The 15,798-nt window shown below is 41.4% G+C and overlaps 1 protein-coding gene across 3 annotated transcripts in view; it reads left to right on the top strand.

The window, feature by feature from the left end:
* Positions 1 to 15,798, top strand: part of LOC144763284 (uncharacterized) — an 87,879-nt gene that overhangs the window by 40,660 nt on the left and 31,421 nt on the right. The window contains exon 3 of one of the 3 annotated variants that reach the window (XM_078648743.1): positions 10,848 to 10,940. The exons of the other annotated variants lie outside the window; for them this stretch is intronic. Coding sequence (XP_078504869.1) covers positions 10,848 to 10,940 — 93 coding nt within the window. The remainder of the gene's footprint in view (positions 1 to 10,847; positions 10,941 to 15,798) is intronic. 3 annotated transcript variants of the gene reach the window in all.

Genomic DNA, 15,798 nt, shown 5'->3' with positions numbered 1-15,798 from the left:
GGGGCGCCCCACGCCGAGTTTCAGCATTGTAGGATGACCACACCAGTACAGCAACTTGCTAGACATCACCTCGGTGCCATCCGGATCTCGGCGCCCCACTGCAGATGAAGTGCCTCTCAACTATGAAACCACCACGGTGACATCCGGATCTTGGCGCCTTGTGCTGGTTCCGGCCTATTCACACATCGGTCCGCTACTGACGCCATCTCACAGGCTAATGGGGTGCCCCACTCCGAGTTTCAGCATTGTAGGATGACCACACCAGTACAGCAACTTGCTAGACATCACCTCGGTGCCATCCAGATCTTGGCATCTCAACGCCTAGTGGTATCTTCCATACAGAAAATATTGTTGCGCTGCCTTTGGCCCCATTCGCACATCGGTCCGCAACTGACACCATCTCACAGGCCAACAGGGCGCCCCACGCCGACTTTTACCATTGTAGGATGGCCACACCAGTACAGCAACTTCCTAGACATCACCTCGGTGCCATCCGGATCTTGGCATCTCAGCGCCTTGTGGTGTCAGTCAGAAAATATAGTTGTGCTGCCTTTGGCCCCATTCGCACATCAGTCCGCTACTGACACCATCTCACAGGCCAACAGGGCGCCCCACGCCGACTTTTACCATTGTAGGATGGCCACACCAGTGCCACAACTTGCTAGACACCACCTCGGTGCCATCCGGATCTTGGCATCTCAGCGCCTTGTGGTGTCTTCTATTCCGAAAATATTGTTGCGCTGCCTTTGGCCCCATTCGCACATCGGTCCGCTACTGACGCCATCTCACAGGCCAACGGGGCGCCCCACGCCGACTTTCAACATTGTAGGATGGCCACACCAGTGCGGCAACTTACTAGACACCACCTCGGTGCCATCCGTATCTTGGCGCGTTGTGCTGCCTTCGGCCTATTCGCACATCGGTCCGCTACTGACGCAAACTCACAGGCCAATGGGGCGCCCCACGCCGACTTTCAGCATTGTAGGATGGCCACACCAGTGCTGCAACTTGCTGGACACCACCTCGGTGCCATCCGGATCTTGGCGCGTTGTGTTGCCTTCGGCCTATTCGCACATCGGTCCGCTACTGACGCCGCCTCACGTGCCAACGTATTTTCTCCGCATTTTATACCCTATGCCGCATAACAGGTCATGTGACTTGTTTATAAAACTTTTCATTGGTTCATTTTACTTTTGGTTTCCTAATGATGGAAGGCTTGATCATATGACCTAAAAACAACACTTTTCATTGGATGAAAACTTTTTTTTTTTCCCAAACGATGAAAGCCCTACCTTGTTTCTGGATGTTTCAGACTGAAGCTGGCGTCAGCATGAGAGCACCACCATCTCGTAGCTCCGTCGTGGTCATTCCGCGAGCAATCATGGCAGCCGCTCCCCACCAGAAGCCTACAGGAGTCGGGGGCCCCCAAAACTTTTGATGAATCCTCAAGGCGGAGGGGACGCTTTCGAGAATGGGGTCCAAGACCTAGCAGACAAGCGTCCGATTTCCAAGGTGTCCCAGGGCCATTTCAGTGGACCAGGCCCAAAAAGGAAACAGCCTGCCGCCATTTTGAGAGTCCTGTGACAGCCGCCTATCGCTGCACCGCAAGAGTGGGCGCAACACAGCTGAATTGCGGCTTTTGACACAGTGGACCAAAAACGGACGGAATGGCAACTGAAACGGTAAAGGGGCGCCCCACTACAACAGATGAGACTCCACCTGGAGAGGCACGTTCACGCCGCCTCCCCCGGGGCGCCCCACGCCGTTATTCGGAGCAGCATTGTAGGATACCAAAACCAGTGCGGCAACTTACTGGACATCACCTGGGTGCCATCCACATCTCAGCGCGTTCTGCTGCCTTGGGACTATTCGCGCAACAGTTTGCTACTGATGACCCACCCCCCGCGACGCCCCACGCCAGAAATCTGGACGTTGTGCTGCGTTGGGACTATTCGCACAGTCGACCGCTACTTCGTTGTTTTTCCCTAAAAATGTTTATATGTTATTACTTTTTTTGTTTTCTTGTATATATTTATAAGTTATTAAAGTTTTATAATCTTACTACTTTGTCGGAGTGCTATATATTTTTAATGTGACACATAATTGTAAAAACTTTGATGTACAAAGAGTCATCCCTGGAATCTTCCGCTTCAGGCTCGGTCCCCTCCCCAATCACAATACAGGATGGTTTTCAGATAATAGGAACGCGTCTGCTGTGACGGATCTCATCGAGTGTGGGCCTTGATCTACTATAACTCCTTTGAAGAGGGGTGATTCTTTACAGCTGGGGCCATAAACTACATCTGCAGGGCTAGCTGATACCCTAGGACCGGCCTGGACAATCGGACACAGAGGAAAAGGAGTGTCAGAGGGTGCGGTAGTGAATAGGGCGAAAGGGAGGTGTCGGGCGGGCACAGGGTGTGATTCTCAGGGAAGAGCAGCGCAGATGGGGGGAGGTTTATTACCCATGCATAAGACAGAGAGCGGGGGTGACCACTGCCTGGGGGAGATGCTTGCGAGGGTGGGGAGCCATGCTAAGGATCGACAGCGTGCACAGAGTGGGTCTGGTCAAGGCATCTAAAATGACTGCCGTGCACGACAAAAGTGTGGCATTTGAAAAAAGACAAGATGGCGCAGACAATGTTTTTCAACACTTCCTGATTTCCTTCGAATCGAACGTTAACAGACGTTGGGGCATATTACCAAAGTTAAGCGATATTTATCCCTAACGATGCTTAGCAACGATTTTTTTACCGCTAAGCATCGTCAGAAATTATCGCAGATAAACCTTGCTATTATCAAGGTTTATCGCAAATACGATAAAAAACGACCGCAATGCATTAATATCGCTGAAAACTCAGCGATATTCATGCATTACCGAGCTAATGCTCTTAGCCATGTTATCCACCTCCCATTGGATAACATGGCTAAGAACTGCTCAGGGCAGGTGCTAGCTTTTGGAGATATTCGCGCTTATCGCGAATATTTCCAAAAGTTGATAATAGGAGATAGCGATGTTAGCGACTGTTTCCAGTCGCTAACATCTTGGCATGCCCACTTTGCATGTCATTAGTGATAAATATCACTCACATGCAAAGTGGGGCCCAAGATGGTCGCTATCTCCTACTAGCCGTCGCTAACTGGTGTTAGCAACAGCTAGGTAATACAGATATAATTTTATCTCCGCGAAGCGGAGCGCTGTTACAGATATATATCTTGTTTTTGAACGTTAATTTCTCAAAATCCACTGAAGCACATATATTGAGACCTAGCAAAGGCACATCGAGCTACCAGTCCCTACAATTTTGCCAAGTTTCGTGCAAATCCATTCAGCCGTTCGATTATTATTATTATTATTTTTTTTGCCCCGCGGGGCCCTTTTAAAACCTCCACATCAAACCTAAGAGGTCAAGGAGGATCTACTATGCCCCCTTATGGTCATTTGCCCCTTCGCTTTGGCCTCCTCTTGTCTCTCGATCCTACCGAGAGACAAGATGGCGGCCGCTACGGACTGTTTGCAATGTTTACAGACGCCGGAGAACCAATCAGCTTCGCAAACCTCCGTTACGCGAAGCGGAGCGCTGTTACAGATATATATCTTTTTTTGAACGTTAATTTCTCAAAATCCACTGGAGCACATATATTGAGACCTAGCAAAGGCACATCGGGCTACCAGTCCCTAATATTTTACCAAGTTTCGTGCAAATCCATTCAGCCGTTCGATTATTATTATTATTATTTTTTTTTGCCCCGCTGGACCCTTTTAAAACCTCCACATCAAACCTAGGGGGTCAGCGAGGATCTACTATGCCCCCTTATGGTCATTTGCCCCTTCGCTTTGGCCTCCTCTTGTCTCTCGATCCTACCGAGAGACAAGATGGCGGCCGCTACGGACTGTTTGGAATGTTCACAGATGCCGGAGAACCAATCAGCTTCGCTTCACAAAGCTCCGTACCGCGAAAAGTCCGCGAACCGGAGCGCTGCCCGGTCCGCTGTTACAGATATATATCTTTTTTTGAACGTTAATTTCTCAAAATCCACTGGAGCACATATATTGAGACCTAGCAAAGGCACATCGGGCTACCAGTCCCTACAATTTTGCCAAGTTTCGTGCAAATCCATTCAGCCGTTCGGGCTAAAAGTGAGGCCAACCGCCCTATGGAAAACTCAATGTTAAAAACACGTTTTGGGACCCCCCTTTTTTCTCGGCCCCCCCTTGACAAACCCCCCCAAATTTTCAAGGGCTGCTCAGAAACAAAATGTGCCATTTTCCTGAAAATTTCAGCCAATTCCGTCCACAAACGCCAAAGTTATTAGACATAGAATTTTCAAAAATCCCATAGAGAAAAATCCTAACTATATATACCTACTGGCGACCGCCAGTAGGTAATATACACATACATAAATGCATATGCATATATATGCATATATATATGTGTATATATGTGCGTGTAGAGAGAGGTAGAAAGGTAGAGGTGTAGAGGTAGAGAGGTAGAGACTAGTAGAGAAAGAAGTAGAGAGAGGTAGAGAGGTAGAGAGAAGAGAGTGAGTAATAGAGTAGAGAGTGAGTAGTAGAGAGTAGTAGAGAGCAGTAGAGAGAGTAGCAGAGAGTGAGTAGTAGAGAGTAGTAGAGTGAAAATCTTTCATCACTCTTTGTAAAATACAGAGTATCATATTTGAATGCATTGTTACAGCAATACAAGTATCTAATAACCCACTCAGTGATTCATAGATGTATACACACATCTAATCACTTACGTGTAGATTCACTCATACATGCTGTCAATGAACAATAGAACACTATCAAAAATACTTATACACCTAAATCGACATTACACACCAGCACACATCCTATTCACATATGAAGTCATCCTACTCACTTATGCAAACAATGGATCATACTTACATATTTACTTAGCTACACACTTATACAAACACAACTTCATCTATTCATTTAGATAGTAAGTCATACTTAGTGAATTATAAAATCATTATTACAAGTATAAAGTTATCCATACGGTCACTCACACAATCATTGAGTCTTATGTATACTTATTAATATACAACAACTGACACATACACTGCCTTTTATTTTTCTAGTTTGTTGGACATGTACCATTGAGAAATATATTTGCTCATCACCACACCCATAAAGATATTCACTCACCCAAACAACTGTTAGAACATGTAGTTTTAACTTCATATATCTAGTGAATCAACTATTCACACATCTTTGGGCAGTCACCCCCCCCCACCGAACCACACACACATTCACTCTCCCATACAAATACTCAGTTAACTAATCAATAACTAATACAGACTTTCACATAGCTAGTAACCAACTGGAGAACCGGTTTACACAACAACTGACAAAGTGATACAGATAGTTCGGACTGGACTGTTCCCATGAGGCACAGGGTCAGAGCTGATTTGCATATAGCCAGTGTCTAACCCAGGGTGGTGTGGAGTGCAAAAAAACGATGGATTTAGGCCCAAATCCTTGTACTGGGATGAATGTATGACATTGTTCTACATTCCGTCCATCAACTGTGTTTTTTGCAATTTTCACCCCGAGTGGGCTGGGTATGCTCAGACGTGAGTCCCATGCTCTCCACACCACTGGAGTCAAGCTATCCAGGCTGATGAAGGCTGATAGCCAGAAACCGGTCCTTGGATGCTTGATTCCGGTCTGAGAAAGACATGGCTTGGTAGTTCGGACTGGACTGTTCCCATGAGGCACAGGGTCAGAGCTGATTTGCATATAGCCAGTGTCTAACCCAGGGTGGTGTGGAGTGCAAAAAAACGATGGATTTAGGCCCAGATCCTCGTACTGGGATGAATGTATGACATTGTTCTACATTCTGTCCATGTACTGTGTTTTTTGCAATTTTCACCCTGAGTGGGCTGGGTATGCTTAGACGTGAGTCCCATGCTCTCCACACCACTGGAGTCAAGCTATCCAGGCTGATGAAGGCTGATAGCCAGAAACCGGTCCTTGGATGCTTGATTCCGGTCTGGGAAAGACATGGCTTGGTAGTTCGGACTGGACTGTTCCCATGAGGAACAGGGTCAGAGCTGATTTGCATATAGCCAGTGACTAACCCAGGGTGGTGTGGAGTGCAAAAAAACGATGGATTTAGGCCCAGATCCTTGTACTGGGATGAATGTATGACATTGTTCTACATTCTGTCCATCAACTGTGTTTTTTGCAATTTTCACCCCGAGTGGGCTGGGTATGCTCAGACGTGAGTCCCATGCTCTCCACACCACTGGAGTCAAGCTATCCAGGCTGATGAAGGCTGATAGCCAGAAACCGGTCCTTGGATGCTTGATTCCGGTCTGAGAAAGACATGGCTTGGTAGTTCGGACTGGACTGTTCCCATGAGGCACAGGGTCAGAGCTGATTTGCATATAGCCAGTGTCTAACCCAGGGTGGTGTGGAGTGCAAAAAACGATGGATTTAGGCCCAGATCCTTGTACTGGGATGAATGTATGACATTGTTCTACATTCTGTCCATCAACTGTGTTTTTTTGCAATTTTCACCCCGAGTGGGATGGGTATGCTCAGACGTGAGTCCCATGCTCTCCATACCACTGGAGTCAAGCTTTCCAGGCTGCTGAAGGCTGATAGCCAGAAACCGGTCCTTGGATGCTTAATTCCGTTCTGGGAAAGACATGGCTTGGTAGTTCGGACTGGACTGTTCCCATGAGGAACAGGGTCAGAGCTGATTTGCATATAGCCAGTGACTAACCCAGGGTGGTGTGGAGTGCAAAAAAACGATGGATTTAGGCCCAGATCCTTGTACTGGGATGAATGTATGACATTGTTCTACATTCTGTCCATCAACTGTGTTTTTTGCAATTTTCACCCCGAGTGGGCTGGGTATGCTCAGACGTGAGTCCCATGCTCTCCACACCACTGGAGTCAAGCTATCCAGGCTGATGAAGGCTGATAGCCAGAAACCGGTCCTTGGATGCTTGATTCCGGTCTGAGAAAGACATGGCTTGGTAGTTCGGACTGGACTGTTCCCATGAGGCACAGGGTCAGAGCTGATTTGCATATAGCCAGTGTCTAACCCAGGGTGGTGTGGAGTGCAAAAAACGATGGATTTAGGCCCAGATCCTTGTACTGGGATGAATGTATGACATTGTTCTACATTCTGTCCATCAACTGTGTTTTTTTGCAATTTTCACCCCGAGTGGGATGGGTATGCTCAGACGTGAGTCCCATGCTCTCCATACCACTGGAGTCAAGCTTTCCAGGCTGCTGAAGGCTGATAGCCAGAAACCAGTCCTTGGATGCTTAATTCCGGTCTGGGAAAGACATGGCTTGGTAGTTCGGACTGGACTGTTCCCATGAGACACAGGGTCAGAGCTGATTTGCATATAGCCAGTGTCTAACCCAGGGTGGTGTGGAGTGCAAAAAACGATGGATTTAGGCCCAGATCCTTGTACTGGGATGAATGTATGACAATGTTCTACATTCTGTCCATCAACTGTGTTTTTTGCAATTTTCACCCCGAGTGGGCTGGGTATGCTCAGACGTGAGTCCCATGCTCTCCACACCACTGGAGTCAAGCTTTCCAGGCTGCTGAAGGCTGATAGCCAGAAACCGGTCCTTGGATGCTTGATTCCGGTCTGGGAAAGACATGGCTTGGTAGTTCGGACTGGACTGTTCCCATGAGGCACAGGGTCAGAGCTGATTTGCATATAGCCAGTGTCTAACCCAGGGTGGTGTGGAGTGCAAAAAAACCGATGGATTTAGGCCCAGATCCTTGTACTGGGATGAATGTATGACATTGTTCTACATTCTGTCCATCAACTGTGTTTTTTGCAAAAGTGATACAGATATTCAAACAGTTTAGTCACTATCCACTATATTTAGTGAGACACTATAAATTGGTCAAGTAAACAGTCAATGACACTGCTACTAAATCCTCCATCCAAATATTTATTTTTATATATCCACTCATTATTCAATGCAAATTGCTATATATATAATGCATATTTAAATAACGAAGCAAACCACATTCACTGGATGATGTCATCAGTGATGTCATTTGAGATGTCATCAGTGATGTCACTGACCATGTCATGAATGATGTAATATGTGACATCATCAGCAGTGGATTGCGGGTGCGCGAAATATAGTTAGTACAACTAACTATATAGGAGCAATTTCAATGGTTATGTATGAGTGAAATGTCCAGCTAACTATAACACCCCTAAAACTTATAGTTTTTTGAGTGAATTTTAAAGGTTTTTTAAATGCTAATTCCTAACTATATAATGCCTGAAACCTATAGTTTTTTCAGTGAATATATATGTATATATATTCACTGAAAAAACAATAGGTTTCACACACACGTTATAGTTAAAAATTTGCATTTAAAAAAACCTTAGAAATTCACTGAAAAAACTATAGGTTTCACACATGTAAAAGTTAGCTTGACATTTCACTCATACAAAACCATTGAAATTCCCCCGTTATAGTTAGTTTAGTTAACTATAACTTGCGCGCCCGCAATGCACTGCTGATGACGTCACATACTATATCACTGATGACATGGTCAGTGACATCACTCATGACATCACTGATGACATCTCAAATAACCCTGGGCGTAGTTCGCGGAGCCGCACTCCGCGGAGCTACGCGAAGACGCACTTGCACTCCGCGACCTACGCGTAGCTCCGCGGACATGCGTAGTTGCTTGCTAGACCCGTTCAGGCGCCGTTTTTCGTCTTCGGGAGCGCGGTGCGCGTGTTCGGGGTGCTGCCTGCATGCTCGAGATGGCTAGCGCGCTAAGTTACCCAAGAGGTTTGTCCCGCCCGCTTGCGTTCCCTTATTTTCTGTTCCGGGTCACAAGTAACGTGTTCGCGTTGTGCAAGACATGTTCGGGAACTCATCTTCTCGTTCGCACTACAAAAGTGCGCGATCGCGCTAAATATTGCGCGAACTACCCAGGCGGTCGCGACGGGCGGAGCCATCTTGGATTTCACACTCTGGCTATGGTTTTGGGCCTACTTTAGCATCTAGCTCCTATCTCTTCAATCCTGGTCTTTTCACCCACTTTTTCAAACTTTCTTTAGTTATTACCTATCTCTCTCTGTGCCTAGGTTTATATTTTTCATTTTATTTCTACTTTTACAACTTTTTTTCAACTTTTATCTTGTTTTATATTACTTCCTTCTTTTACCTTGCTTCTTCTTTCCCCTACCTTTTTGTCTTGAACTTTTCTTCTCCCCTCCACCCAGAACCATGGTGAAGGGTGCCAGCAGCATCGGCGGCTCAAAGGGCAAGGCGGCTGTGCCCAAAAAAAAACGGCTGCCTTGCGGCAGAATGCGCCCCGCAGGAGTGACGGCCCGCCAACTTTTTGGGGAGGAGGAGGTGGCTGCCCTGATCTTTTTTATCCAGCGCTACCTCCCCTTGACCTTGGCAGCAGGCGGCAGGCCCGGCTCCGGCTACCGTATTGAAGAGCGTCTCCGGCGGTGGGCGAAGGTGCGCCGGGCAGTCTTCCGCTGCTCCGGTATCCGGCGTACCCACCATCAGCTGTTCCACCGCTGGGCCGACATTTTGGACCGGGAGCAGGACCTGTTGGACCTGCTTGGTGTCGAGGTTGTGGGTCTTGGTGAGTGGCTACCCAAAAAAAAAAAGTGTGTGTATATATATATATATATATTTATATATATATATATATAGTAGTATAAATATTGTTATTGTATCTTTCTAAATCTTGGCTGAATAAGTAACGCGATGACTGTTGCTCCTAGTTACATTTCCGATGTATTCCGTTATATCTACTGTAATTGTATGACACTGTTCTTCTTCACTGACTCTTGCGTGTTGTTTCAACTTGGCGCTAGCTGTTGCTGTTTATTGATGTGACATTTTCTTTATTGTAGAGCACTGAAGTTAGTTAATGCTATTAATAGAGTCTTGTCCTTCCTTTGTCCGTCAGTGAAATAGCGGTGGATGGATAATTGTACGTAGTTTGCATATTGTAGCATTTTTTTCACGGGCTTCTCTTCTGCATGAATCCTCCTCTGGCAATGAATGCTAAAGTTACTTTGTTCTTCTTACCTCAGCCAGGGCCGGCTTTAGGCATGTGCAAGCTGTGCAACTGCACAGGGCCACCAAACTTCAGGGGCCACCACACCAATATATATCCTTAATTTAATAATCCTCTGAGGATGGATACATATTTGCGTGGCGGCCCCTGGCAGGGATTTGGTGCCTCCGGCTCTGTTCCACTTCCAAACACCCTGACTCCCCCTCTTCACTGGCCTCCGTCCTCCGCCCCGACCTCCTCTTCCGGGGCCCCCTACCTACGCTCCCTGCCCAGGACCACCATGAGCCTAGAGCCACCCCTGCCTCAGCCCTCCATAGAACTGATGTAGTTTGTTTAATGAGTGGGTAGGCTTGGCAGCAGTAGCATTCAGTCAGTAGCAGAACAAAATATGATGCAACGAACGTACAATTTCGTGTATGCACAAAGTTTCTGCATGTCTCCTCCTTATGATCTATACATTTTGCTGGCAAAAATGAAAAAGAAATGACTACTCACAGATAATTGATTACCCCATTCTTGAATCTTGAATCGGTGGTGTTGTTCAGGTGTTACTGCCTCTGTGTTACTTAGTAATCTGCAATCAGAATGTTTATGGAACATTTGATTTGTTTTCTCCAAGTATACAGTCAGTGAATCCTGCAAGGCAGTAGTCATTTGGTAGATCAATGTTTGTTTCTTTTAATGTTCTAGCAGTGGTTTTTGATTTGAAATGATGTCTATGTTTCACAGCACTCAATGTTTTTTCTCTTTGTTTATTATTTCTTACATGAACCACAGAACCCAGGGGCAAGCAGAAGGCTGGGACCGAGTCGGCGGGTGAACCACCACAGGCACAGAGCTCCTCTACTGAGGATCCTGCTGCTGTCCCCAGTAAGGATCACTGACATAACCTCGACAGACCGAATATCGACTGGACAAAATATCGATGACTAATTATCGACAACAAAATTATCGATTTACTATACTTACACAACAAACATCAAAAATATCGACTACACAATATCGACTACTAAAAACAACGACTACAACAATATCGACTCACAACATTATCGATTTCTAAAACACCGATTATTAAATATTTATATAACAACAGTCAAAATATCGATTACACAAACATAGATAGCAAATTTATCGATTGTAAAAAAATCGCCATTAATAGATCCTAGAATAAATGACTTTATTATTTAATAATTAAGTCATACTGATCATAAAAAATCAGATTGAGTTAATATAAATAGATGACATATATTATATATTTTCATAACATTTACAACACACAATAAATAATAACATACATTTTATAATACATAAACAATGTTTCGACCTTCTACACATTTCTTACAACTATTTATATATATTCCTCCACTTTACAAATATCAAAATAACATTACCTAGAACATTACCTATACAAAATAAATCCTTACACATTCTATAAACGTTAATTGGCGTCACCCATATAAGGTAACCAATTAGCATAACAGAAAAAAAAATTCAAATCAACAAATAAAAACAGACTATCCATTTAAACAACCAATCCTATTTCTGAAACAATTAACCTAATACTATATAAATGAAATAATAAGTAACTAAAAACGCAGTATACATCTCCTAAGTAAAGGAAGACGAAACTCTGCTGGATTTCGGGAAGAAAACTGATGGACTTCAACAGAAAGAGACCTACACATATCTAAAGTAAGTACTACTACATTATTAGTCAGCGAAAATGTAACTCTCAAAGCTCACACCTATATTTTAAAGCAAAATACATCAAATATATCTTTTTTTTTTAGCACTCATCCTACAGACGAAAAAAAATACAGAAGACCTACACAACACCTGGACATCAAAAGTTACATATAAAAAAGTAAGTATATATTAGAAATGTAAAATCGAGAACTAATAGATAGCTAACTAAATCTAAACTAGCAAAAAACGTCGAACAAATTATCATAAATAGTAATAAAATATTTCTACACATTTTCTCAACTTCCACAGGTACAAAAAGATATACACAGAAAATAACAGTTTGAAGAACATCAACAGCTGAAAATAACGACTTGAAAGCATCAAAACATTTACAGGTAAAATACAAATGTGTGAAACTGCATAATGTGATTAGAACATTTTTTTTCTTAAAAAATATTTACATTCTCTTTTAATTACCTCCTAGCACTACAATACTATCATGACTGAAGGAGCTAAATTCATTTATTCACAAAAAGGGAAAATGCTTCTTTGTTACATGGGATATGTCTACACTCAAGAGAAACAAAAAGATTTGAAAGTGTTTTGGAAGTGTACGAAATATTATGCCAACAAATGTTATGGTAGAGCTATAACTCAGGAAACTACTGTTACTTATACTAAAGAACATAATCACCCACCCAATGTAACAGAAATAGAGATTAGACAAATGCTAGATTCCCTTAAAGAAGCTAGTACTAGCACTGATCAACCAACAACTGCTATTCTGAAACACCATTTAAGTGTACTTCCCCAACATGCTTCTAGCCAATTACCATCTATAGAATCCCTTAAAAGAACAGTAGCTAGACAAAAAAGAGCAACATGCACTACTCCTCCCACACCAAAAACTTTAGAAGAAGTCCAAATTCCCCCTGAACTCTCTGTAACTCACAATAAAGACAATTTTATACTCTATGACAACAAATCTAAAGATAAAAGAATTATACTGTTTGCCACAGCAAACAACATGACAAAACTTACCCAATGCCAAACTTGGATGATGGACGGTACTTTTTCTGTATGCCCCAAACCTTTTTATCAATTATACACCATCCATGGTCATTTCCAAAATGCAAATATTCCATTCCTTTATGCCCTTCTACCAAACAAACAGCAAACTACCTATCAAGAAATACTAACTGAAGTCAAGCAACATACTAACAACTATTTTCCACAAAAAATTATCATTGACTTTGAAAAAGCTATGATAAACAGCATCCTTAAAACATACCCACACACAGCAATACAAGGTTGCTATTACCACTTTAATCAATGTATCTGGCGACATCTACAAAAATCAACCTTGAGTATCCAATACGCCACTGATAGCACATTTGCTTATCAAATCAAAAAACTCATCGCCCTAGCCTATGTTCCACTAACAGATGTAACTGAGCACTATAACTTATTAATAGACAGCCCCTACTATAAAAGAAACGAAGATAAACTAAGCCCTATGCTTGACTACTTCGAAGACACATGGGTAGGAAGGCTACACAGATCAGGCCATAGAAGACAACCCAAATACCAAATAGCTTGGTGGAATGTCTACCTTAGCACACTAAATAAGGAAGCAAAAACAAACAATGCAGTTGAAGGATGGCACAATGCCTTCCAAGCAACTACAGGCCGAGGAACACCTACCCTTCACAAATTAATACAATCCTTACAAAAAGAACAAAGTTACCAGGAGCTCCGAATGGAGCAATCAGTAACTTTGATTGGACCTAAACTCACCAAAGAAACTAAAAAAATGTATAACACACTCCAAAGTCAAGTTACCCTCTATCCAACTAGCAAAGGACTAGAATATCTATCAATGATTGCCAAAACCATTCTTTAAAACATTACATAACTATACACGTAAAACTAAACATATTTTTCCTAAAAATCTTCATTCTAATATGTAACAAATTGCAAATAAATTATCAAATACATAATATTAACATATATAAAATGTGTTTAGATAATGTATTTACAAAATGTTACATACAACGTAATTAAAGCAAAATTAAAAACAGTTTTCCCACCCATTAAAATTCCAGAAAATACTTACATTTCTGATGCAGCTTCAAACGTAATCCAATTCCAAGCAATCCATAGGACACCATTCCAAAAACCCATACAATCCATGAAAGCCCAAAAAAAAATTCAAAAATACAAGCAAATCCATAGCGACTCCTTTCCACTTCAGTAGACACCAGATACCATAGAAAACCCGAAAAACCGTAATGGCGAAAAATAAACGCTCCAAAAAATGTAAAAACCCAAAAAATAGTGTGCAAAAATAAGAGTATATAATACTCGTTACACAGCTGTGATCAAAAAAGAAGGGAGTCCTCCAAAACAGCGAAACGCGACGATAACCTAGAAAAAATAAATAACATACCCACCCACATAAAAACACCCATACATATATAAAAACACATATTTATACATCAAACATATTATCTTAGTAACATTTAAACATATTACCTCACCTCACACACCTACAACAAAAACGCGGTAAAAATCCAATATCGTACACTCTACCTAACACCGAACACACAATCTTCTCTAATTAACTCTACCTACATAAACATAAACACAGCACACATACACTAGCAATAAGTTCAGAAACTTATAAAACACAATTAAAACAAACTTACCCTCTCTAACGCGAAGCAGCACCCAACCGCGATCTGTTGAAGCACCAAATACGCCTAAGTAACATTACGCGGTTAAAAAGTAGTCCCTGTATACAGCTCAATACTAATTAATTTCTATATTCCAACACTTAAAAAAATACACAGAGTATTATATTAAGTGTAAATATTTTTTTAAAGTGTATAAAATTATTTCATAAATATTCATAAGTTTGAAATAATTATTCAACTGTTATGTTATAGTTAAAAAATTATTTTTTGATTTATAAATACATTTAATAAATAATGTTTATGTAAAAATAAATTGCATATATAAGTTTGTTACAAGAAATCATTTTTTTAAATTTGCAAATATTATGTAAAACATTATGTATGTATATAATAAATGTTTTTGGTGTTTATGTATTTAAAAATGAATATTATAAATATGTTCAATATTCATAATAATTATTTCCAAAAATATAACATGACTTGGTAAAAAACAAAAATGTTACAATAACAAAAAAATGTACATAATTTTCAATCACAATAAATTCAATGTGTATCTGAATAAATATTTTGTTATTAAATAAAAAGTACATATTACCAATTTGTTTCAGAAACTATTTAAATGTTAATATATGTAAAATATAATAAAATTATGTTAATATAATTTATGTGTTAAAAACATATATATGTACTTCATATTTTTGTTATGTTAATAAAAACATTGAATGAAAAATGTTCAATATAAATAAAAAATGAATCTCTACTTACAAATAAATTTTTATATGTGAATAAACAATTTTTCATTTATGGCATTTAACCCTGTCTATGTTTCCTTCTTTATTATTGTATATAAATATTATTTGCATATTAAATAATCTATTAAAAAATACCTTATACATTTAAATATTTGTAAAAATGTATTAATATTTAAAGTCCTACAATACCAATAATTATGTTTAATGTATATTAATAGAAATATTTTATATAAAATATATTAAAAAATAACTAATTTAACAGACATTTAAATTGACCATATTTTAACCCTGTATCCCTCTAACCTAAAACCCCAAACTGACCCAAAGCCCTAAAAACACCCCTTTACCCACAAACTAAAAACTGACCCAGAACCCACAAAATACCCCTTTAGCCACAAACTGAAAACTGACCCTGACCCCTAAAAATACCCCTTTACCCACTAACTGACAACTGACCCTGACCCCTAAAAATACCCCTTTACCCACTAACTGAAAACTGACCCTGACCCCTAAAAATACCCCTTTACCCAAAAACTGAAAACTGACCCTGACCTCTAAAAATACCCCTTTACCCACAAACTGAAAACTGACCCT

Source organism: Lissotriton helveticus, chromosome 6 (assembly GCF_964261635.1).
Source record: "Lissotriton helveticus chromosome 6, aLisHel1.1, whole genome shotgun sequence".
Taxonomy (NCBI): Eukaryota; Metazoa; Chordata; class Amphibia; order Caudata; family Salamandridae; genus Lissotriton; species Lissotriton helveticus.
Note: the sequence above shows the minus strand (reverse complement) of the source record. Positions and strands in the feature narration are given on the sequence as shown.